The sequence below is a fragment of the Jaculus jaculus genome, chromosome 16 (assembly GCF_020740685.1).
Source record: "Jaculus jaculus isolate mJacJac1 chromosome 16, mJacJac1.mat.Y.cur, whole genome shotgun sequence".
NCBI lineage: Eukaryota > Metazoa > Chordata > Mammalia > Rodentia > Dipodidae > Jaculus > Jaculus jaculus.
In genome coordinates, this window is record NC_059117.1 from 76,328,049 (window position 1) to 76,351,757 (window position 23,709).

A 23,709-nucleotide genomic window follows, 5' to 3' on the forward strand; every position below is an offset into this window, starting at 1 on the left:
GCCTCGAACTCATGGTATTTCTCCTGCCTCTGTGACCGAGTGTGGGGATTAAAGACATGCGCCACTGCACTTGGCTTAGGACCCCTGTTTTGGATCTTTGTTTTGCAGTATGAGGTCAGGTCTGGGAAACATGTCTTGCAGGCAGTGCCACCTGGGTGGACCACACAGGGTATCACTGCCCAGACCATCCTATGGGGAGGAAAGCCCAGTAGATTTTTAGCTGGGACGAGGGGAAAGTGAACTTGCACTAGGCATTGGCAGTGTATGATATCGGAGGTTTTCCTCCCCATGTGAGGCTGTTTCACGCAGGCTTAACCCCCGGTCTGAGTTGTTTTGCTGGGTAACTGGTGATGAGAACTCGCTTTCTTTGATAGGGTGGGTGGGCTTAATAGGCAGAGGATTTTTGCTTTTCTCCTAAGCACTTCAAATCTGGAACCATAAACCTTAGTGCGGGGAGGGAAGGGTTATTTCCAGCATCCCTGAATAAGCTTGAGACCCAGCTCTCAAGGAGTTTGAGGGCTTAGTGGGCAAATGGGAGCCGAGGAGTTGACACGTTGGGAGCACTGCAGTGTCTGGTCCCCTCAGCTCTACAAGGACACCTCAGGCCTTGGCCTGCTCTCAGCTCTCTCAAATTTGACCTGTGCACATTTTAGCTTGAAATGGTTTACCCTTGAGGTAGGAGGCCACTTTGTTCTATGTTCAGTGTTAAAAACTATAGAAAATTACTCCTCCCCTTTCACTGATACAGCCCCCCCCCCCATCTATCTTCCTTTTTATTACAAAAAGAAAGTGAGAAAATAGGCATATGCCAAAAGCTACATCCTTTAAACACTTGGTCAGTGACTGCTTTCTGCAGTGTGCCTGAGAGCCTGCTGGATTCTCAGGGTGCAGGATGGGGGGATCATCTCACGTATCCTGGGGAAGAGTGGAGGTACAGATGGCAGTTACATGTATTGCCATCCAGAAGTAGTGTACTTTTTTCCCCTCTTTCTCTTTACAGGGTAACATGCAGGTTCTGGTAACTTACGGTGGAGACCCCATTCCTAAAAGCCCTTTCACTGTGGATGTCGCTGCCCCCTTGGACCTGAGCAAGATAAAAATCAATGGGCTGGAAAATAGTAAGTGTCTGGTGTTGAGGTATGGATCACTGAAGACCAGAAAATGTGGTGCTGTTAACTTTCCTTCAGAAGGTGGGATTGTCACGGAGATCCTCTCAAGGGATTTTTGCAAATGGACAGCGTTGGCATTGAATGGGGACATTGTTAGGAAAAGCTCCATGGCACGCCTATCTCATAACCCACCAAGTTTCTCATTTTTGCACAGCAGGGAATGGGTAGTGGAGGAAAAGCACACTTAGAGAAATAGTTTAAAAGTTCAGCGATCTGATCATGCGGAGGCAGGCATGTAGTCACCCCTCTCTAACTGCTGATGTCACCACAGGGTGTTTTCGTTTGAAGAGACGCAAGAGCATGTTGTCTTCGGATGCATTTCTTTTTTTTTTTTTTCCATGAAAATACCATCTTATTTTTAATTAACCTAAGATAATTATATGGATGCATTTCTTATTGTGCCAACCACCCCTGGCATCTGACTTACATTAAGGTTAACAGTTGAGCGTAAAAATTTCTTCCTTGACACCCACAAACCACAACGACCATGCTCACTTCTCTTCTATGCATGCCTATGCTCAATATTTCTTTAGCTCGTTAGAGACCTTATGTGTAGTATGTGGGTTCATTCGTTTGTATGTGAGGTGCATGTGAAAGTCTAGGGACAATTTTGTGGGGTGTGCCTTTGACCTCATTCAAAATAGCATCTCTCGTTCACCATTCCGTTCTTCAGGCTAGCTAACCTGCAAGCTTCTGGAAGACTTTTGTGTCTCTGCCTCCCACCTGGGATTTCAGAGGCAAATGCTATGACATCTGGCTTTATGCGGGTTCTGGGGATTTGAACTTTGATACACTTGCAAGGCACACACTTTACTCACCGAGCCTTCTTGCAGCCTGGGCATCTGACTGTTATAAATTCATTCATTCGTGTTAAATTTTAATGTACTTGCCACATGAAACATCTCTATCACCCCTTCAAGGGCTCAGGGACCATTGCAGAAGAGTTGGCAGAAAGAATGTAAGAGCTGAAGCCGGAGGATTGTTGAGGCCAGCCCGAGAGCACAGAGTGAAGTCTAGGCCAGCCTGAGCGAGAATGAGACCCCACCTCAAAAAAAAAAAGTTAGTTTTTAGGGCTAGAGAGATGGCTCAGTAATTAAAGGCACTTGCTTGCAAAGCCTGACGCCCCCAGGTTCAATACACAAAGTGGCCCATGCATCTGGAGTTCGTTTTTCGTGGCAGGAGGCCCAGGTGCTCCTGTTTTCTCTCCCCATTCCTCTCTCTGCTTGCAAACCTGAAGACCCAAGTTCGTCCCCCAGCACACACATAACCAAGCTGGGCATGGTGGTGCCCATTTACAATCTCGGTACTATGGAGCTGGAGGTGTCCCTGGGTCCCTGGGGCTTGCTGTCTAGCCAGTCCCAACTTCCAGCCCATTGAGAGACTGTCTCACAAAACATGAATAGCATTCCTGAGGCATGACACCAGAGGTATCTTCTGACTTCCACAGACACACGTGCACCTGCACACTCAAACATGTATGCACATACAAACATGGATGTACATACAAACATTTCCATGCATGTGATGTACAAATCTGCTTTGTTATCTAGAAAAATGTTATAGCTGAGAGTTAAGTTATTTCCTCTGTTACTTTACCCTCTTCCTGGGATGAACCAAATCAGCTTACTGCTTCTATAGTCTCTGCATGTGCCACGCAGACGTGCCCAGAGAAGCGCGTGGCAGCGTTTCTTTTACCCTGCTTGACATAGAGTCCTCACCCAGCCCTTTGGAAATCAAGGTCTTAGGTCTCCCTCATTGGTATTCACTGCTTGGGGGTCCCAGACTGGATACATCCACCTGGCACACTTTAGTTATAGGACCCCTAATGCTACAAGGCTACTGTGTTCGAGGTGTGCACCTATGGTACACCTGTTCTTAGGGTTTCCCTAAGTGAGTACTTTTTCTGGCAATGCCCAGTACACACACGCACGCACGCACGCACGCACGCGCACACACACACACCACACACACACACACATACACACACGGGCAGCTCATGGCTCCAGAGGCTTCACAACAAGAGCTCCACCAGCAGCGCTCAGCATGTAGCAGTCACTCGCCGCCCAGACATTTCATGAGTCTGTCTCCTTGTTATTCCCCCTCCCCCGCTGCCCGCAAGTTTAGAATCCAGAACAGGAAAAATATGGATGCCAGTTAGGAAAAGTCTCTTTCCCTTTGGGGCACGGAGTTCTAAGCCCTCTCACTTGTGGCCCAGCCATGATCATCTTGGCAGACTTCTTACAACTTCAGAATCGAGACGTGCCTGGGTCGAGACAGGGCCCTGTGTTCCCAATGCTTTTGTTTTAGTTGAAATCTGTTCCCTGTTTGTGTCAAAATAGTACCAGGGTTTCCTGCAGCAACATCACTTTGCAAAAACTTTTGTTCCTTTTTGGAGTCAGGTCCTGCTCTTTAGCCTTGGCTGGCCTTGAACTCACTATGTAGACCAGGCTGGCTTCATATTTGTCAGTGATGATCCTACCTCTGCCTCGTAATGGCTGCGGTGACAGGCATGTGCTGCCACACCTGCCTGGTACACAGAGCTTTTAAACACCATCACTGAGTCAATTCCCAGAGCTTGCTTTGCTGTCCCTACCTTGGCCAGCTTTGTGGCTTTTGCCTTCTCGAGGGAAGGATGGCACAGTATTTCCTTTTAAGAGTTAGTCAATAGGACCTGGAGATATAGTTTAGCAGTTAAAGATGCCTGCTTGCAAAGGCTGGTGGCCTGTGCTTAATTCCCCAGTACCTACGTAAAGCCAGATGCATAAGGTGGCACATGCATCTGGACTTCATTTGCAGTGGCAGGAGGCCCTAGTGCACCCAATTCTCTCAATTCTCTTGTAAATAATTTTTTTAAGTAAACAAAACACTTACTTACAGGAGTGTTAAGAAAAAAAGAGGATCATGCTGGATTAAAACATACTGATTATGGGGTTGGAGTGATGATTTAGCAGATTAGATGCTTGCCTGAGAAGCCTAATGACCCAGGTTTGATTTCCCAGTACCCACATAAGCCAGATGCAGACATGGTGATCCATGCATCTGGAGTTCATTTGTAGTAGCTAGAGACCCTGGCATGCCCATTCTCTGTCTGTCTAAATCTGTCTCTTTCTCTTTCTCTCAAATACGTAAGTAAATACAATATTTAAAAACATACTGGTTATAACTTGTCAGAGCACATCATGGGCTTAGGTAATTTAGGCTTGACTCCTGGCTCTGTGGCCGGCTAGACACTTAAGTTTCTGGGTTTTCCCACCTCTGAAGGCCTTTTGTTAATAATAAACATCCCATGGACTTGCCATGAAAATTGAAGAGGACAATGGATTAGACTCACTTTTACTTCTTGCTCTTGGACTCAGCTATTTTTTACAGCAACTAAGAGAAAGCTCAATTTCCAGAGAACCTTTCTGCCCCTGCTTACAATTATTCTTTTTTAGTGATTTTATTTCTATTGATTTATTTGAGAGAAAGAGGCAGATAGAGAGAATGGGCATGCCACAGGGCCTCTAGCCACTGCATATGGACTCCAGACACATGAGCCACCTTGTGCATCTGGCTTACATGGGTCTTGGGGAATTGAACCTGGGTCCTTTGGCTTTGCAGGCAAGTGCCTTAACCACTGAGCAATCTCTTCAGCCTAGCTTACAATTATTCTTGCTGCTTAAAGCTTTGTAAGCTCATCTCTTGGGCTTGTTTTCCTCTTCCAGGGGTTGAAGTTGGGAAAGATCAGGAATTTGCTATTGACACCAAAGGGGCAGGAGGCCAAGGGAAGCTGGACGTGACAATCCTCAGCCCGTCTCGAAAGGTTGTGCCCTGCCTGGTAGCGCCAGTAGCTGGCCGAGAGAGCAGCACAGCCAAGTTCATCCCACGGGAAGAGGGGCTGTTCGCTGTGGATGTGACCTACGATGGACACCCTGCCCCTGGGAGCCCGTACACCGTGGAGGCCATGCTGCCACCCGATCCCACCAAGGTTAGCGTTGGGACTGGGCTGAGAACTTTGTTCTCTGCATCGTGGTCTGGTCCTGACTCGTGGGGATCTTTGGAAGTCATTTAGTGATGAAAGTGCATTTAGTACTCCCTGAGAAAGATTCCTGGGCAGTGCAACCGACCCCTGCCCCGCCCCCCCCCCCCCCCCCCCCCTGTCTGTTTGTAAGACTTTGGTGAGAGATCCCAGTCTCCAGACCCTTGGCCTTTATTGGTTGGTATAATAATGGCACTAGGCAGCCAGTAAGGATGGGAAAAGACAGTAAGTAGGAAGGTCTCAGCCCAGTGACCATTGCACTAAGGTTTTCACTCTATAAGCATAGTAGTGTTATCTAAAAATACATTGGAGACTGGAAAGATGGCTTCACGGTTAAGGCAGTTGCCTATGAAGCTCAAGAACTCACACTCAAATCTCCAGATTCCACATAGCCAGACACACAGTGATGCAAGTGTGCAATGTTGTACCTGCCCACAAGGGGGCACATGTGTCTGGAGTGGCTGAAGGCTCTGGTGCTCTCATTCTCTCTCTACTCTCCCTTTCTCTTTCTCTCTCTCAAAAATAAAATTAAAAAATATTGGGGCTGGAGAGATGGCTTAGCAGTTAAGGTGCTTGCCTGTGAAGCCTAAGGACCCATGTTCAACTCTCCAGATCCCAAGTAAGCCAGACCGCACAATAGGTGAGGCAAGCACAAGGTCACACATGTCCACTAGGTAGTGCAAGTGTCTGGAGTTTGATTTAAGTGTCTGAGGACCTGAAGCACCAATTCTCTCTCTCTGTCTCTCTCACTCTCTAAATCTATATATTTATATAGCTGGAGAGATGGCTTAGCAGCTAAGGTGTTTGCCTACAAGGCTAGTGACGTGTTTAGATTTTCTGATACCCAGATAAAGCCAGATGCACAAAGCGGCACATGTATCTGGACTTCATTTGCAGTAGCTGGAGGTCCTGGTGCATCCATTCTGTCTCTTTTCTCCCTATCTCTCTGCTTACAAATAAATAAATAAGCAAGTAAACAAACTTAAAAAAATTTAAAAGCATTATCCTCATTGTTCCTAGCATTCCTGGTTCAAGTATTTTGAATACTTTAAGTGATCTGAATGGTACGAATCCTACAAAATGGTGACTCAAAGGAAGTTTTCATTTTCTTTTTAGAAAACAATTTAGTTTTTTTTTTTTTTTTGTATGTAGGGTTTGTGAGTTAGAGAGAGAAGAGATTGATTGATTAATTCATGAAAGAGGTTGAATGTTGATTCATGATTCTTCAAGAGGGAGAGAGAAGTTGATTGGTTGATTCATGATGGGCTTTCTTCACGCCCTTACTTCAGCATGGTAGGTCTCACATCCAGTCCCACAGCTGCCTCACAAGCCTTATGTCTCAGCCTCCCAAGTGACTGCGAGGACAGGCATGCAGGCCTGTGAACAGTTTGTTAGAGGATGCCCGTGAAAGGGTGGAGACTGGAGGTAGGCCTCCCTTCACCTCCTGCTCCTGCACCAAGATCCATGTCCTAACAGTTTCACGGCACATGTGCGTGTGTGTCTCCCACAACATCTCCAGGGAAACTTGGCTGAGCCGTGTGTCAGTGTTGGCCATGTGTATTGGAAGCAGTTCTGGCTGGAAGACAGTACCAACTTGAGGTAGAGCATAGCTTTGATTCTCAAATATTTCTTATTTTTATTTAAGAGAGAGAATAAGAATGGGCACACCAGGGCCTCTAGCCACTGTAAATGAACTCAAGATACATGTATCACCTTGTCCTTGTGGTTTACATGGGTCCCGGGGACTCGAACCTGGGTCCTTAGGCTTCGTAAGCAAGTGCCTTAACTGCTAAGCCATCTCTGGTCTTGCCTTGTAAGTTTGATTCTCTGTTCAAATAGGTGAAGGCCCATGGCCCTGGCCTAGAGGGCGGTCTTGTCGGCAAGCCCGCCGAGTTTACCATCGATACCAAAGGAGCTGGGACCGGGGGCTTGGGCCTGACTGTGGAAGGCCCATGTGAGGCCAAGATCGAGTGTTCCGACAATGGCGACGGGACCTGCTCCGTGTCCTACCTGCCCACGAAACCTGGCGAATACTTTGTCAACATCCTCTTTGAAGAAGTTCACATCCCTGGGTCTCCTTTCAAAGCTGACATTGAGCTGCCATTTGACCCCTCTAAAGTGGTGGCATCAGGCCCGGGACTCGAACGGGGGAAAGTGGGGGAGGCCGGGCTGCTCTGCGTGGACTGTTCGGAAGCGGGGCCCGGCACACTGGGCCTGGAGGCCGTCTCGGACTCGGGAGCTCAGGCCGAGGTCTGCATCGAGAACAACAAGGACGGCACCTGTGCCGTGAGCTACGTGCCCCTGACGGCTGGCATGTACACGCTCACCATGACGTACGGCGGCCAGCTCGTGCCCCACTTCCCCACCCGGGTCAGCGTGGCGCCCGCCGTGGACACCAGCAAGGTCAAAGCCTTCGGGCCCGGAATAGAAGGAAAAGGTTAGTTTACAAAGCGTCCAGCCAGCTGTGGGGCTGGGGCGTCACCTGTGGCTGTGGGGTGAACTGGGGCTCCGCTGCCTTGGCAGAGGTTGTCACCACCCACCCACGTTCTCTGTTTCTCTCTGGAGAGTGGGCGTTTGCCAGGTTTTGTGGCAAAGTCATAAATCTTGATTTTCTTTATTTTTGATGATTATTATTTTTTAATGTGAAATCTTCACATACTGTATTGTTGGAACTTAGAATGAAACGTAAAATGTGTTTTTCGGCCAGGCATGGTAGTGTACACCTTTAGCCCTAGCGCTTGGGAAGCTGGGGTTAGGAGGATCCTTATGAATTTGATGCCAGCCTGAGACTACATAGTGAATGCCAGGCCAGTCTGAGCTAGAGAAAACCCTACCTCAAAATTAAGCACTTATTTTTTAAATTTATTAACGTGTTTTTCACTAAGCTGGGTGTGGTGGCGCACACCTTTAATCATCATTTGGGAGGGAGAGGTAGGAATGTCGCCATGAATTCAAGGCCACCCTGAGACTACAAAGTTAATTCCAGGTCAGCCTGGGCCAGAGTGAGACCCTACCTCAAAAACAAACAAACAAAAAAAAAGTGTTGAGATATATATATTAATGGTTGAACATTTGTTTTATGGCCACTTCTCTCAGATGAGGCTCCTTCAGTATAAATCTGTATATATATATATCTGTATATTCAGTATAACTCTGTATATAGCTTTAGTTCACCTTGACGGTGCTGCCATTTCCTTAGCTCCTCTCCATAGTTACTTTCTGCATGACTGGTGCAACTCCACCTTACTCATTTTTTTAAAAAACTTCTTTTTTCATGTTCATGTTGTGTGTGTGTGCACACGTGTGTATGTGGCATACAGGTATGTGTGCAAATGAGCATGCCCCATCATGCACATCCTTGGGACAGAGTCTCACTCACCAGTGAGCTCCACTGAGTCTCTGGTCTCTGCACACAGCCACACCTGGGTTACAGGTATGATGGCCATACCTGTATGTGTGGATGCTAGGGAATTAAACGTAGGGGGAATTGGCCCCCTCTACCTTGCCTCATGCTTGTGTGGCAAGCATGCTTACCCACTGAACCATCTCCCACACCCTGTTACTGCTTTTGAGGTGAGGGCTAATTATGCAGCCCAGGCTGGCTTAGAATTCACGATCCTCCTGCCTAAGTCTCCTGAGTGGCTGAGATTACAGGCATACACCACTGCACCTTGGCCTGTGGACAGTTTGGTGTCTCTAGAGTAGGCTTCTTTGGGGCAAAAGTGGTTAATATACCCTGACCTTGACAATTAACACAGCCACTGTGCTGATGTTGAAATTGCACTTAGTGGGTGCCAAAATGGGACGCGTCTCACTTCTGGGATTTGCTCCTGGGTCCTGGGTCCTGGTGATGTGCTGATCCTTGTGGCTGCCCTGCAGATGTATTCCGAGAAGCTACAACAGACTTCACAGTGGACTCGAGGCCACTGACCCAGGTTGGGGGCAACCACATCAAGGCTCACATAGTCAACCCCTCGGGGGCCTCCACGGAGTGCTTCGTCAAGGACAATGCTGACGGGACCTACCAGGTGGAGTACACGCCCTTTGAGAAAGGTGAGGGACGTTCTTAGATGTGACCCTCATACTGTAAGAGCTGTGCTTGGCCGTGTGTCCCTGGTGGCTGGTGTCCACACCTGACCTGGTTGCTCCCTCCATGGTGGATCACTGGTCCACTGAGGTCCTGGCTTCCTGACCTGACATAACAAATGGACTGAGCTTAGTCGCAGTCTCCCCTGAACAAGCGATGGGGTGATTTCATAGCACCGCACAATGTGCACTTGTGTGATTTTTTTGGGGGGGAGGGGTGATGGACAATCTTTCTTTATGAAATGCAGTGATGATAAAATTTTGATAAATCAGAAAACCATAAAGAAAGAGGAAAACATGATAAATATCCCCATTACCCACATCAATGATCCCATGAATATTTTATTACAAATGTCTCCTTCCCACCCTCCATTGCTTCCTCCTTTCCTCCCTCCCACAAATAAATAAAAAATATATTTTTTTAAGTCAGGGGCTTGGGGAAACAGTTCAGTGGATAAAAGTACTTGCTTACAAAGCCTGCCCCATCAGGCTCAATTCCCCAATACCCATGGAAACCCAGATGCACAACGTGGTGCATGCATCTGGAGTTCATTTCCAATGAGAGAAAGTCCTGACATATCCATATTCATTTTCTCTCCTCAAATAGCTTAAATTTTTTTGACAACTTCTATAAATATAAATAATGTACCATGATCATAATCCCCTCTAACCACCCTCCCTCAAATAAATAATTTTTCTGTTTTTTGAAGTAGGGTCTCTGTTGCAGTCAGGTTCAAATTGCTGGTAGAAATCGCCCAACCAAGAGCAGCTTGTGGGGAAAAGAGGCTTATTTTTTCTTACAGGCTTAAGGAGAAGTTCCACAGTGGCAGGGAAAACGATGGCATGAGCAGAGAGGGTGGACATCAACCCCTGGCCCACATAAGGTGGTCCATAGCAACAGGAGACTGTGCCAAACACTGGCATGGGGAAACTAGCTATAACACCCATAACCCCTCTCCAACAATACACTGCCTCCAGGAGGCGTTAATTCCCAAATCTCTATCAGCTGGGGAACCAAACATCCATGACACCTAAGTTTATGGGGGACACCTGATTCAAACCACCACATTCTGCCCCTGGCCCCCATAAACTGATAACCATCCATAATGTAACATGCAATGCATTCAGTCCTACTTTAAAAGTCCCCGTAGTTTTTATCAATCCCAATGATGTTCATACATCCCCATAGTCCAAGATCTTTTAACTGAGCCACAATACCGAAATAATCCCCCCCCAAAAAAAAACCCATAATGGCACAGAATAAGCATTCACACTGCAAAAAGTGGCATTGGGCATAGCAAAGAAATGTTCAACCAATACAAGATTTAAAACAACCAGGGCAAACATCAAACTCTGTAGCTTCAAGTCCAACAACTCTAATCAGTGATAAGTCTCCAAGTCCAATAATCCTAACCAGCAACAAGTCTCTGGTATTCCAATTCTGCCCCTCCACCTAGGCTACTCACAGTCCTGAAAAACTTCATATGGGGCCAGCAGCTCTCCTTGGAAGCTATCTAATGGTCCCAGCATCTCCACTGGGTCTCCATTGCAACCCACGGTTCATCCTCCTGGCTCCATGGGGTCTCCATACAGGCATCCAGCAAATCTGCTTCACACTGTCTATGGCCATTTCCAAAACACAAGACCATGTTGCAAACGCAATGACCCTCTCTTTCCTGAATTTCTCATACTCCACAATACCAGGTAGGGTGCCAATTTGTTAATCCAGGGGGGAATAAAGCAGACTTTGAAGAACAGGACACTCCTTGAGCACTCAGGCCCCTTCACAGGAATCTACATTCTTCCTGTTGCCCCAGTGCAGGTCAGCTGGCCCGGGCTCAAAGGTAATCTCTCAATTGCAGCTGAATGGGCAACAGTTCACCCAAAGATTTTTCTTTCTGTGCCATGTCCCTCTGCCCATACCAGTTCATTTCTATGCAAAGCAACACTGCACAACTTCTCAGGACTCAGGCAAAACAGCAAGCTCATCACACAAACTGCCCGCCCAGTCCAGGCAAAGCTCTTTCTCACCCTCACAAGCCAAACCTCACAGTCCATAGTTCTTGCTACGTTCAGGTCTTTCAACTCTGAACATAGTAGTCCATCAAGCTGTATTTACAGCACTGCAAGGTGTCTCTTAGGCCAAGGTTTCAAATCCTTCCACTATTCTTTTGTAAATCATCTCCAAAAGGCCAAAACCACACAGTCAGGTGTCTAGCAGCAATCCCACTCCTGGTACTACTTTACTGTTGCAGTCAAGTTCAAATTGCTGGTAGAAATCACCCAACCAAGAGCAGCTTGTGGGAAAAAGAGGTTTATTTTGGATTACAGGCTTATGGGGCAGGGGAAAACAACAGCATGAGCAGAGGGTGGACATCACCCCCTGGCCCACATAAGGTGGACCATAGCAACAGGAGAGTGTGCCACTGACATGGGGAAACTGGCTGTAACACCTATAAGCCCTCCCCCAACAATACACTGCCTCCAGGTGGCATTAATTTCCAATTGCCATCAAGTGGGGAACAAAACATCTAGAACACCTAAGTTTATGGGGAACACCTGACTCCAAGCACCACGGTCTCCCAGGCTGGCCTGGAATTCAGTATGTAGTCTCAGGCTAGTCTCAGACTTGTAGCAATGCTCCTATCTCTTCCTCTCAAGTTCTGTACCACCATGCCTGGCCCAAATAAAGTTTTGAAAAATCTGATTAAGCAAGTTATGGTTGCTCTTGCAACTGAGGCAAGAGGATTGCTATGAGTTCAAGGCCAGCCTGGGCTACAGAGGGGCTACAGAAGGAATTTCAGGTCAGCCTGGGCTATAGTACCTTAACTCCAAATAACAACAACAAAAAGTCAGGTTATACTAACATTGCCATTTCCTTTTTAAAAAAATATTTATTTTAAAATAGTTTATTTTGGAGCTGGAGAGATGGCTTCACAGTTAAGGTGCTTGCCTGCAATGCCAAAGGACCCAGGTTCAATTCCCTAGTACCCATATAAGCCAGATGTACAAGGGGGTGCATGCCTCTGGAGTTCATTTGCAGTGGCTAGAGGCCCTGGCACACCCATCCATTCATTCTCCATTCTCCCTCTGCTTGCAAATGAATAAATACATAAATAATTAAAAAACATTAAAATATTTTATTTTTATTTATTTTTTTGAGAGAGGGTAGGAAAGATACAGGGGGAGAGAGAGAGAATGGACACCCAGGGGCATCTAGCTGCTGCAAACAAACTCCAGATGGGTAGGCCACCTCGTCCATCTGGCTTATGTGGTCCTGGGGGGTTGAGCCTGGGTCCTTTGGCTTTGGAGGCAAGCACCTTAACTGATAAGCCATCTCTCCAGTCCCTATTTTCTATTTACTTGCATGGGTGTGTGTGGTGTTTGTGTGCACACATGTAGCAAGGTTTTTTTTTTTTTTTAATAAAAAAATATTTACTTATTTACTTGAGAGAGAGAGAGAATAAATTAGTGCACCAGGGCCACCAACCACTCTGAATGAACTCCAGATGCATGTGCCACCTTGTGCTTATGTGGTACTGGGGAATCGAACCTGTGTCCTTAGGCTTCACAGGCAGGTGCCTTAACCTCTAAGCCATTTCCAGGCCCCAGCGTCTTTTGCTGTTGCAAACAGAACTCCCATCCCGTAATACATGGATGGCTGGGAAATTGAACCTGGGTCAGCTGGCTTTGTAAGCAAGTGCCCTTAACTGCTGACCCATCTTCCCAGCCCCGTGAACATTTTCTTAATGTGCCTGTTTGTTTCAAAGAACAGCCTAGCACCCAGGCGTATAGATAAAACCCTGAATAGAGCCATGTTCCCAAAGAAGGTGGCTCATGTGCATTGAGAGATTTTGATGTTTGCTCTTCCGGACAGGTTTCCACACAGTGGAGGTGACCTATGATGACGTGCCTATCCCAAACAGTCCCTTCAAGGTGGCAGTCACGGAAGGCTGCCAGCCATCTCGGGTTCATGCCCATGGTCCTGGACTGAAGGAGGGTTTTACCAACAAACCCAACGTCTTCACTGTGGTCACCAGGTAGGCAGGACTACAGGTTCAGTATATTGATTCTCTAAACAGAATGGCCTTTGGGTAATTAACTGTTTAAAAAAAACTTCTATAAGCCCAGCATGGTGGCTCATGCCTGTAATGCCAGCACTTGGTAGGTAGGCTGAGACAAGAGGATTGCTGTGTATTTGAGGCCAGTCGGGACTATAGAATGAGACTCTGTCTCAAAGAAAAACCAAATTATGTCTGTATATATGTCACAGTCTCACAACTTTAAATAAGATGCATGTTTCTGCTACTGTAAATATTTTTCTTCTGCTAAGAGTTATGTTATAGAAAACGATGAAATATACATAAAAAAGTATAAGGAAACACTTGATGCATTGTAAAACTTCTGAGTAACCTAGAACCGGATGGAAGTTAAAGAAAAGTGAATCCCACACCTGAAAATAGGGGTCTCGGTGCTATTTCTATTTAGTTTTTGAGACATTCCCCTGTATGAGCAGTGTTCCACGTTAGTTGAATCAAGTTAGTGAAATGGCATGGCTCATAAAGGGATTCGGGGATTAAAATTAATGCTGGAAAGCAGCAAGCTAGCCTGAGCTGTGGCCCTCTCGCTCCCGCCCCCTTGCAGAGGGGCAGGCATCGGCGGGCTTGGCATCACGGTCGAGGGGCCGTCGGAGTCGAAGATAAGCTGCAGGGACAACAAGGACGGCAGCTGCGGCGCCGAGTACGTGCCCTTTGCTGCAGGGACTTACGACGTCAACATCACGTATGGAGGAGCCCACATCCCCGGTGAGTGGCCCTGGCCTTGGCGCCCCAAGTGTGTGAGGAAACCCACCTGACTTTTTGCCCGTCTTTCACAGTGAAAAGAGAGTTGGATGTTTGTATCAGCTGCAAGGAGAGTTTTCATAAGGGTTTCATCGTCAAGGATGACCCCCAACTTGGTCCCAGGACAAAGCAAGCCCTGGCTTAGAACTTTCACTGGAAATAATGGTTTCCATGTTAGAAGACCAAGTTCCTGGTTCAAGGGAAAGCTGGCTCTTTATAATATCAAAACTCTCTATTATGTAGCTTGTTTTCCTCTCTCTAGCATGTGTCTTGTTTTCTTTTTTCTGTTGATAGTCCCAGCAGCTAACAAAGGCACTGATTCAATTTCTTGATCATTAACTTGTTTTCCGCTTCATGATGTTGTGCACGGTTCCTGTCAACAAGGTTCCTCAGCCTTGACAATGTTGGCATTGTGGACAGGGTGACGCCTCGTTTCAGAGGGCTGCCCTGTGCGTTGTACACTGGCGGTATCCCTGGCCTCCACCCACTAGATAATTTCTGCTGCAACACCTCCCCGCTCTTTGCCTCCCCCGCCCCCACACCGTTTATGACAACTAAAAATGTCTGGATATGAAATATGTGACCTAAAAGCTGGGTGTGATGGCACGTGTTTTCAATCCTGGCAGACGTACAGTGACACAAATGCTCAAGGTCCGCACATGCCCACAAGGAGTTCGATTGCAGTGGCTGGAGGCCCTAGTGTACCAATCCCCCCCCCCCACGCCTCAAAAAAAAAAAGGCCAGTCTGCTGGGCTTGCCATAGTAATGATAATGATAATGATGAAAACAAAAGGTAAGAAATATGTGAGTTTATTCATTCACACAGGATGACCTCTAGTTTTGGTACAGGAAGAGAGATCTCCACACATTCTAGTGCCGTTTGCTCAGTGGAATGACCACCACTTCCCTCCTCTACATACATGTTGCTATAGCCAGCTCCATGTTACTGGGATGAACTTCCAAACCAGACACAGCTTATTGGAGGAAGGGATGTATTACAATCAATGGCAGAAGAGCAGAGAGAGAAACCATCACCTACCAGCAAAACAGCAAAGGCATCAGGAAGCCAGGAAAAGCTCCAGGCTCTCTGCCCACCTTTGGGCTAGAAGACAGATCTGCCCCACTGGCACGTCCCCCAGCCAGACGGCTGGGGACTCAAGTTGAAAGCTTAGCAGAACACCTGAGTCTATTGGGGTGTACGTTCAAACTACCACCCGTGTCTAAGAGTGGAGTGTGGCAGAGTGTGCGCGTCCTGTGTTTGAGTACAAGTCTAAGGGCCGTCCACAAGGCAGCTTATACCTTCTGGGTGATGAAAAGAGGGCTGAACCCCAACTTAGGAATCCAGAGAGCCTTCTGGGCTCCTGTGGGATAGGATGGCGCTGAGGCTGGAAGGGACAGGCTGAGTATCTGACTACTAGATGTCGGGAATGGCTCTGGAGCGGCGGCCGGTGTGCGCTTTCTTGATTCTGTCCCTGTTCTGTGCATGCCAAGCACACGTGCACCCAGACCCTCCCGAATGTCCCACTGGTCAGAAAGCAGCGACATTTGACAAGTGGCTGACGTAGATTCTGGGCAATAAAAACCTGGGTCCTTAGGCTTCACAGCAAGCGTCTTAACCACTAAGCCCTCTCCCAACCCCAGTGTAGAGTTTTTTAATTAGTCACTATCTAGGGGATTTCATCCCCAGAGGTGCTTCCTGTGTAATGTGTATTCACCTCACCACTACAAGGAAGAGAACGGGGTGAGCTGCAGAATGGAGTTATTGCCCCCCCCCCTTTTAGGCAAGCCCAACAAACTGGCCTTTTTTTTTTTAAATGAAAGAGAGAGAATTGGTGCACCAGGGCCTCCAGCCACTGTAATCGAACTCCAGAAGTGTGCGCCCCCTTGTGCACATGTGTGACCTTGCAGGCTTTCGTCACCTAGTACATCTGGCTTACAAGGGACCTGGAGGGTCAAACATTGGTCCTTAGCCTTCACAGGCAAGTGCCTTGACCACTAAGCCATCTCTCCAGCATTTGGTCCCGTTTTTGAATTTTGCCATACCACAGTACGCTGGGATCAAAGAGAAGTGACCACGAGAATGAGCAGAACAGCGTCCCCTAGAAGATGCCTGTGGTGTCCTTCTCCCTCAGGCAGGGAGATGGGCTTCTCCTGGGTGTGGCATCAGCAGTGTTACTTTGCATCTTGGGAAAGCACATGATGTCATGGGCTTTGGAATTCCCCTGCAGAGAGAGTGTTTGGGCCCGGGGTCCTCCAGTGAGCACAGAGCAAAGGGACATAGGAACAGCAGATGTCCAGCTGGGGCTTTCCCACCACATGGGGATGTCTCTCTGTTTCAGGCTGCGTGGCCTCCCAGAGTTGATGTCGCTTCCTCCCCAATACCAGGTCTGTCCCAGGCTGAGACACTTTTCAGTAAGGTGGCAGGCTCTCCTGAGGAACCAGAACATTTCATGAACACTCATTTCTAGTTTGCTTCCCTGGGAGTTCTGGTGATTAAATATAAATCAGGCTTTTCCTGGCCTGGTGCAACACTCTAGTTTTTAGGTTTGTTTTTTTTTTTTCTTTCTTTCTTTTTCTATTTTTGGTTTTCCAAGGTAGGGTCTCGTTCTAGCCCCAGGCTATGTAGTCTCAGGCTAGACTTGAACTCACAGAGATCTTTCTACCTCTGCCTAGTGAGTGCTGGGATTAAAGGCATGTGCCACCACACCCTGCTTTAGCTTTTTAGAGGTGGGGTTTCACTTTCTATGCCATTCAGATTTTCAGCTCAGTGAAATCCATGTCTGACCCTGGCAACAGGAACAGTCTTCCACCAATGTATATAATGGATTGAGTCAATATGTAAACACAGGCCTAGCCTGTCTATAATGCACAGCTTCCACTGGAAGGTATTTTTTTTAGATATTTTATTTTTTTAAGTTGTATTTATTTGGTTTTTTTTTTTTTTTTTTTTTTTTTTTTGAGGTAAGGTTTCACTCTAGCCCAGGCTAATCTGGAATTTACTATGTAGTCCCAGGGTGGCCTCAAAGTCACAGCGATCCTCTTACCTCTGTCTCCCAAGTGCTGGGATTAAAGGCGTGTGCCACCATGCCTGACATAATATTTTATTTTTATTTAGTTATTTGACAGGGAGAAAGAGAGAGAGAGAGAATGGGTGTGCCAGGGCTCCAACCACTGCAAACAAACTCTAGATGCATGTGCCGCCTAGTGCATCTGGCTTACGTGGGTCCAGGGGAATAGAACCTGGGTCTTTTGGTGTTGCAGACAAATGCCTTAGCTGCCAAGCCATGCCTCCATTCTCCTTTTTAAAAAAATGTTTGATTTTTATTTCTTTATTTCCTTGACAGGGAGAAAGAGAGGGAGAGAAGTTTGTGCATATATATATATATATATGTATATATGTATATATATATATATATATTTATTTATTTATTTATTTATTGCAAATTAACTCCATGCACCACCTTGTGCACCTGGTTTATGTGGGTCCTGGGGAATCCAACCTGGGTCCTTTGGCTTTGCAGGCAAGCGCCTTAACCACTAAGCCACCTCTCCAGTCCTGGATGTTGTTTAGACTCAGAATGTAAGAACTTCTGTTCAACTTTCTTACCAGCTGCTTCGCCTGAGAGGCTCCTCTGTCCTGCATCTCAAGCCAGTTCTTAATCAAAAGCTTTCTCTGAACTCTTGCAGACCCAGCTCATTGTCTCCTAAATGTTTCACCCTGTGCTGCTAATAGATGTTACCTAGGGTGTTAGAGGGCTGTGACACCATCGTCCTACTTTGTCAGTTCCTAGAGGGTCCTTAGTCACTGAGGACCCAGCATCAGGCACTCTATGACAGATATATGAACAGTGAGTGGGTATGAAGGTGTACCGACAGCAAGGCGGTCAACTGAGGCACATACAGTTGGTGTCCAGGTTCAACACTGGGGTTCTGTGTCCACAAAGGTGGGTGTACAGTTGCTGTGGGCTCAGGGTCCTACAGCGTTCTGGGCACACACCCAGGTGGATCTGCAGTTGCTGTGGGCTCAGAGTCCTGTGGCTCTTTTCCAGGCAGCCCCTTCAGGGTTCCCGTACAGGATGTTGTGGATCCCAGTAAGGTCAAGGTCGCTGGCCCCGGGCTGGGCTCTGGTGTCCGAGCCCGCATCCCACAGGCCTTCACCATAGACAGCAGCAAGGCCGGCCTGGCTCCACTGGAAGTAAGAGTTCTGGGCCCCAGAGGTAAGTCTGCGTCCTGTCACCCCACTCACACTGATGTTCCTGGGGCAGAGGCAGGTGCTTTGTTTTTTAATTTGGTCAGGAATTTAAGATTAAATTTCTTAAATTTCTTTATTGCTCAAACCTATCTAACCCCTAGACTGTCCTGCCTTACAATTGGACAGGCTAATTATTTCTCCATAAGTCTGTTTCTCCTTCCATTAACCACATGGCCCTAACTTTATTTTTATTTTTTTTGTTTCATTTTTCAAGGTAGGGCATCGCTATGGTTCCAGATGAACTGGAATTCACTATGTATTCTCAGACTGGCCTCGAACTCACGACAATCCTCCCACCTCTGCCTCCTGAGTTCTGGGATTAAAGGCGTGTGCCACCACACCCAGCCCTTCTTTCTTATTTGAAAAAAAAAAAAACTAATTTGTGTACACACACACACACCCATGAGGGTCCACTGGCCCATCCTCCCTTCATATACATCTATCTATCTATCTATCTATCTATCTATCTATCTATCATTCATTTTCATTTATTTGACAGAGAAAGAGGGAGAGAGAGAATGGGTATGCCAGGGCCTCCAGCCATTGCAGATGAACTCCAGACGCATGTGCCATCTTGCGCATCTGTCTTACGTGGGTCCTGGGAAGTTGAACCTGGACCCCTTGGCTTTGCAGGCAAGCTCCTTAACTGCTAAGCCATCTCTCCAGCCCCAAATTTCACTTTTTAAAGTGGCTTGCTTGAAGCAAGTGCTGTATGGGCTCTAACACTGACCGTTTAGGAGTGGCCTGGATGTGGACAGGTGTCAGGTTTAGAGGTGTTCACCTTCCTTAAGATGTCTCGGTGTCTGTGTGGAACATACCAGAATCTTAAAGTACCAAGCTTGTGGCCCTGTCATTCACTCAACACCCTGGACAGAGAGTGTCTCTTCAGGAATGGATTTGATTGGCAGCTGGCCTGCCCTGTTGGCTGCCTGAAATTGAGGCTCAGTATGGCTAGCTGGCCATTTGTGACAGACCTGAAAAGTGTGTTGAAGCTTGCCTTGTTTTGTAAGTGGCCACATTTCTTTCACTATTTAAGATGTGTCTTTCTTTCTACCTATATAAAATAGCATACATAATACCTTTTTTTTTTTTTCTTTTTGGTTTTTTGAAGTAGCGCCTCACTCTAGCTCAGGCTGCCCTGGAATTCACTATGTAGTCTCTTAACTCATATGGATTTTTTTTTTTTTTTTTTTTTTTGGTTTTTCAAAGTAGAGTCTCACTCTAGCTCAGGCTGACCTGGAATCCACTATGTAGTCTCAGGGTGGCCTCGAACTCACAGCAATCATCCTACCTCTGCCTCCCAAGTGCTGGGATTAAAGGCATGCACCACCATGCCCAGCGATTTTTTGTTTTTTAACCCTGTTGTGTTCTTAGCTCCCAGAACTGATGCACTGGGGCACCCTCCTTTGAAAGGAGCCCCCCTTAATAGAGTTCAGCAGGAGGTCATGGCTGTGAGGTCATGGGGCTGGAATCTGCTTCAGGGAGGTTACTGAGCCTCCAGACGCACACACGCACACGTGTGTAAAGCTCTGATGTGGGAGACTGTCAAGCAACAGGTTTTTAATTCCAGCTGATGAAATTGATTCCCAACCATGGCCCAGCCCATCAATATCCATCTCAGAGTCCTTTAATGCTGACCAGAAGGGTGCCTTTACAGACACAGGTCTGCCTTCTCCTCTTGGCTGCTGCTGCTTAAAACTTATGTCATCTTTCTCTCCTTGCAAATAAATAAAAAATACTATTATGGGGCTGGAGAGATGGCTTAGCGGTTAAGCGCTTGCCTGTGAAGCCTAAGGACCCCGGTTCGAGGCTCGGTTCCCCAGGTCCCACATTAGCCAGATGCACAAGGGGGCGCACGCGTCTGGAGTTCGTTTGCAGAGGCTGGAAGCCCTGGTGTGCCCATTCTCTCTCTCTCCCTCTATCTGTCTTTCTCTCTGTGTCTGTCGCTCTCAAATAAATAAATAAAAATTAAAAAAAAATACTATTATGTAACCTGAATGCTTCTCGCTACCCTTAAATTGCCTCGCCTGCCCTGTTTAATGAATATACTAAGGCTTTGATTAACTTACCCTGCCACTGACCTATCCTTGACTCTCATGTTCAGAAGAGGGAGTCTAGACGTTACCAGTCTAGTGCATGTTTTGATCATGCTTTAATATAACATCTAACCATATAATCCCACGGCCCTTTTATCCCTCGAGGCTGCCACCCTCGCCTGCCCTTTAACTGTACCCTGGCATGTTGGCACCATGATGGTCTTTGCTCGTCTTGACTGACCAACCCTTTGGTTGCATACTCTTGGGGCCACTACCAAGCCTGCCTGACCAGCTTGAGCGTTGATGGCTTGTGTGTCTGTAACATGTCTCCTCACCACGTGCCCTCCAGCTGCAAGCACAGCCGTCCCCTAAATTACACCCTGGGGCAGAGCCAGGGTACTCTAACCGACACGTAGCTGAAGGTGTCTCTCGGGGTCATTTCTGCAACCATAAATGATGGATACTGTAATTTTTTTTTTAAATTTTATTTTTTCAGGCCTATCATTATGGCCTGCTTGCCCTCACATTACTCATCCATGGAAACCAGTCACTCCTGGTGATGGACATAATCCTCTGAAAGTCAGCCAAGGGCGGAGTGATGTGAGGTGGAGGTAGTCACTCACGCCTGTCATCTCTGTCCTCAGGGCTCGTGGAACCAGTGAATGTGGTAGACAAAGGGGACGGCACACACACGGTCACCTACACCCCCTCTCAGGAGGGACCCTACATCGTCTCAGTTAAATATGCTGATGAAGAGATCCCTCGAAGGTAAGCATTATCCCACCCTTCCGGAACGCAAGCAGCCCCAAACTCACCCACCCACAGGATTGGCAAGCACTTTAGAGTGACCGGCCCACCCACCCCTTCATCCAGTTACCCATGTATCCAACCAGCAAATGCTAACCCAAATCTACATATTCCACAGGATGTGGTGCCATAGAGCAGGCGTGGTCATGTTTTGGATTAGGACAAAGGAGCCCATCAGCTCACTTGAGAGTTGGGGTTGCTATAGCATTCTCAGAAGGTCCTGGGAGAAGCCTTGTTCCCTGTTCATGTGAACACAAGACACGCTGCATACACACGTCACCTCTAACAGTCCTTAAAGATGTATTTATTTATTTAAAAATTTATTATTAGCAGTAAGCAAGAGTCGGGGAGAATGAGTGTACCAGGTCAACTCTTGCCACTGCAACCGGAACTGCAGGTGCGCGTGTCACTTTGCGCATCTGGCTTTATATTGTATAGGTACTAGGGATTTGAACCTGGGCTGTCAGGTTAGCAACAGGCACCTTAACCACTAACCCATCTCTCTAGCCCTATTTACTTTTTTATTCTTATACCATTACAATAGAAAAGTTTAACCCATGCCCCAAATGTACACATTTTCTCTGAACATTTATACATATAGCTCAAGCTTTGTAGAAAATACAAAGTTCATGAATTGATAAATTATGTCTGTGTAGATCATGTGCCATATAAGGCATATTAAATAGAATAAAGTAGATTAGGCAATGAGATAAGATAAAATACTGAAAAGTAGTTTTTGTATTCCCAATTTGGTGACAGTTGTCTTAATATGTCATAGGTGGGTTACATGTGCTTACCCCATGATTTCCAGGCTAATTTAAAAGCCCAAACTCTGTGTCTTCCATGAGATGTTCTCGGAGCAGCACTGGTCTATCATGTGATGGCTTGTACCTCATGGCTCTAAATTTGTAGTGGACTTCCGGCCATTTGACCCAATCCACACTACCAGCAGTAGAAACTCTCCCTAAAGCCAGGTTCCCGTGCAAGAGACTTCAGATAGCCCTGGCTGGCCTGCATAAACCCTTACTGACCAGGGTGTATGTGTTTATCAAGTCCCTTTAAGGTCAAGGTCCTTCCCACATATGATGCTAGTAAAGTGACCGCCAGTGGGCCCGGTCTCAGCTCCTACGGGGTGCCTGCCAGCCTGCCCGTTGAGTTCGCAATCGATGCCAAAGACGCTGGGGAAGGCCTGCTTGCTGTCCAGATCACGGTAACTTCTTTTCTTCTCGGTTTTCTTTTTTGCCCTGCTCTTATTCCTTCCCTCCCTTCCTTTCCTCCCTTTCTTCCTTCTCTCCTTCCCTTCCCTCTCATTTTGGTGTTGTGAGGCAGGATCTCACTGTAGCCCAGGCTGACCTGTAACTCAATCTGTAGCCTAGGCTGGCCTCGAACTCACAGCAATCCTCTGTTAGCCTTCCCACTGCTCTGATAGGACTTGATCTTCGCCCGGGCATGGTGGCGCACGCCTTTAATCCCAGCTCGCGAGAGGCAGAGGTAGGAGGGTCGCAGTAAGTGAGAGGCCAGCCTGAGACTACAGAGTGAATTCCAGGTCAGCCTGGGCTACAGCGAGACCCTACATCAACAAACAACCAAAATCAGGGTGAGGGGAGCCTGGGTTGGGCAGCATGTGGGCAAAGCTCGTACCCCTACCTCAGAGTCATTGTATGTGACACTAAACACTGTGACCCTCTTCTCTCCCTACCAAAGCCTAAGCAAGCAAGGTTGGATTACTCACCACTCTACCCCCTCCCATTGGCATGTCGATGGAGGCATTCTGCCTGCAGGCAGCAGTGCCCTAAGCAGCATTACTCTGTGACCCACAGGACCAAGAGGGAAAGCCCAAAAGAGCCACTGTGCATGACAACAAAGATGGCACCTATGCCGTCTCCTACATCCCTGATAAGACTGGACGCTACATGATTGGGGTCACCTATGGTGGGGACAACATTCCGTTATCTCCTTACCGCATCCGGGCCACGCAGACAGGAGACGCTAGCAAGTGCCTGGCCACAGGTAAATGTCGCAGCGTCGTGTCTAGGGCAGGAGTCCAGGCGTCGTAGTGCGAACGCGGAGCTCCATTCGTGCCCACCGTGCCACTTAACTGCCGTGTGATTCAGGCAAGTCACTCAGACCCTCTGCGCTTCAGTCATACATGCCTAGGGTGAAGGTCTTCGGAGTGGCAGAGGCATTAAGATTCTGAAAGCGAGACGTTCTCACTGGGTAATTACAAAAGTAAGTCGAGGTCAGGCATGAAATATGTTGACCCCGGTGCCTGGTGCAGGGAAACTATTAGACCCCTTTTGACGTGGGCACATTTGTTGACGATTCTGCTGGAGGGTCCCCTGAGAAGCAATCAAGTTCTGTCTGTGTGGGTGACTGTGTATTTGTTCAGGGTTTACTCAAGAACATTCTAGAATAGCAACAGATAAGAACATTGAAGGATTTGGGGATTTCCTTCCAAGGATTCACAAACACTTGGTCCTCTTTTTTTTTTTTCTTACCC

The 23,709-nt window shown here is 47.3% G+C and overlaps 1 protein-coding gene across 3 annotated transcripts in view; it reads left to right on the forward strand.

Annotated features, from left to right (window-relative positions):
• Flnb (filamin B) overlaps window positions 1-23,709 on the forward strand; it is a 175,676-nt gene that overhangs the window by 111,531 nt on the left and 40,436 nt on the right. For all 3 annotated transcript variants that reach the window (XM_004669088.3, XM_004669089.2, XM_004669090.2), the window contains exons 19-28: window positions 1,001-1,118; window positions 4,874-5,136; window positions 7,027-7,624; window positions 9,067-9,240; window positions 13,151-13,313; window positions 13,918-14,078; window positions 18,164-18,331; window positions 21,047-21,170; window positions 22,263-22,419; window positions 23,030-23,219. In XM_004669088.3, coding sequence (XP_004669145.1) covers window positions 1,001-1,118; window positions 4,874-5,136; window positions 7,027-7,624; window positions 9,067-9,240; window positions 13,151-13,313; window positions 13,918-14,078; window positions 18,164-18,331; window positions 21,047-21,170; window positions 22,263-22,419; window positions 23,030-23,219 — 2,116 coding nt within the window. The remainder of the gene's footprint in view (window positions 1-1,000; window positions 1,119-4,873; window positions 5,137-7,026; window positions 7,625-9,066; window positions 9,241-13,150; window positions 13,314-13,917; window positions 14,079-18,163; window positions 18,332-21,046; window positions 21,171-22,262; window positions 22,420-23,029; window positions 23,220-23,709) is intronic.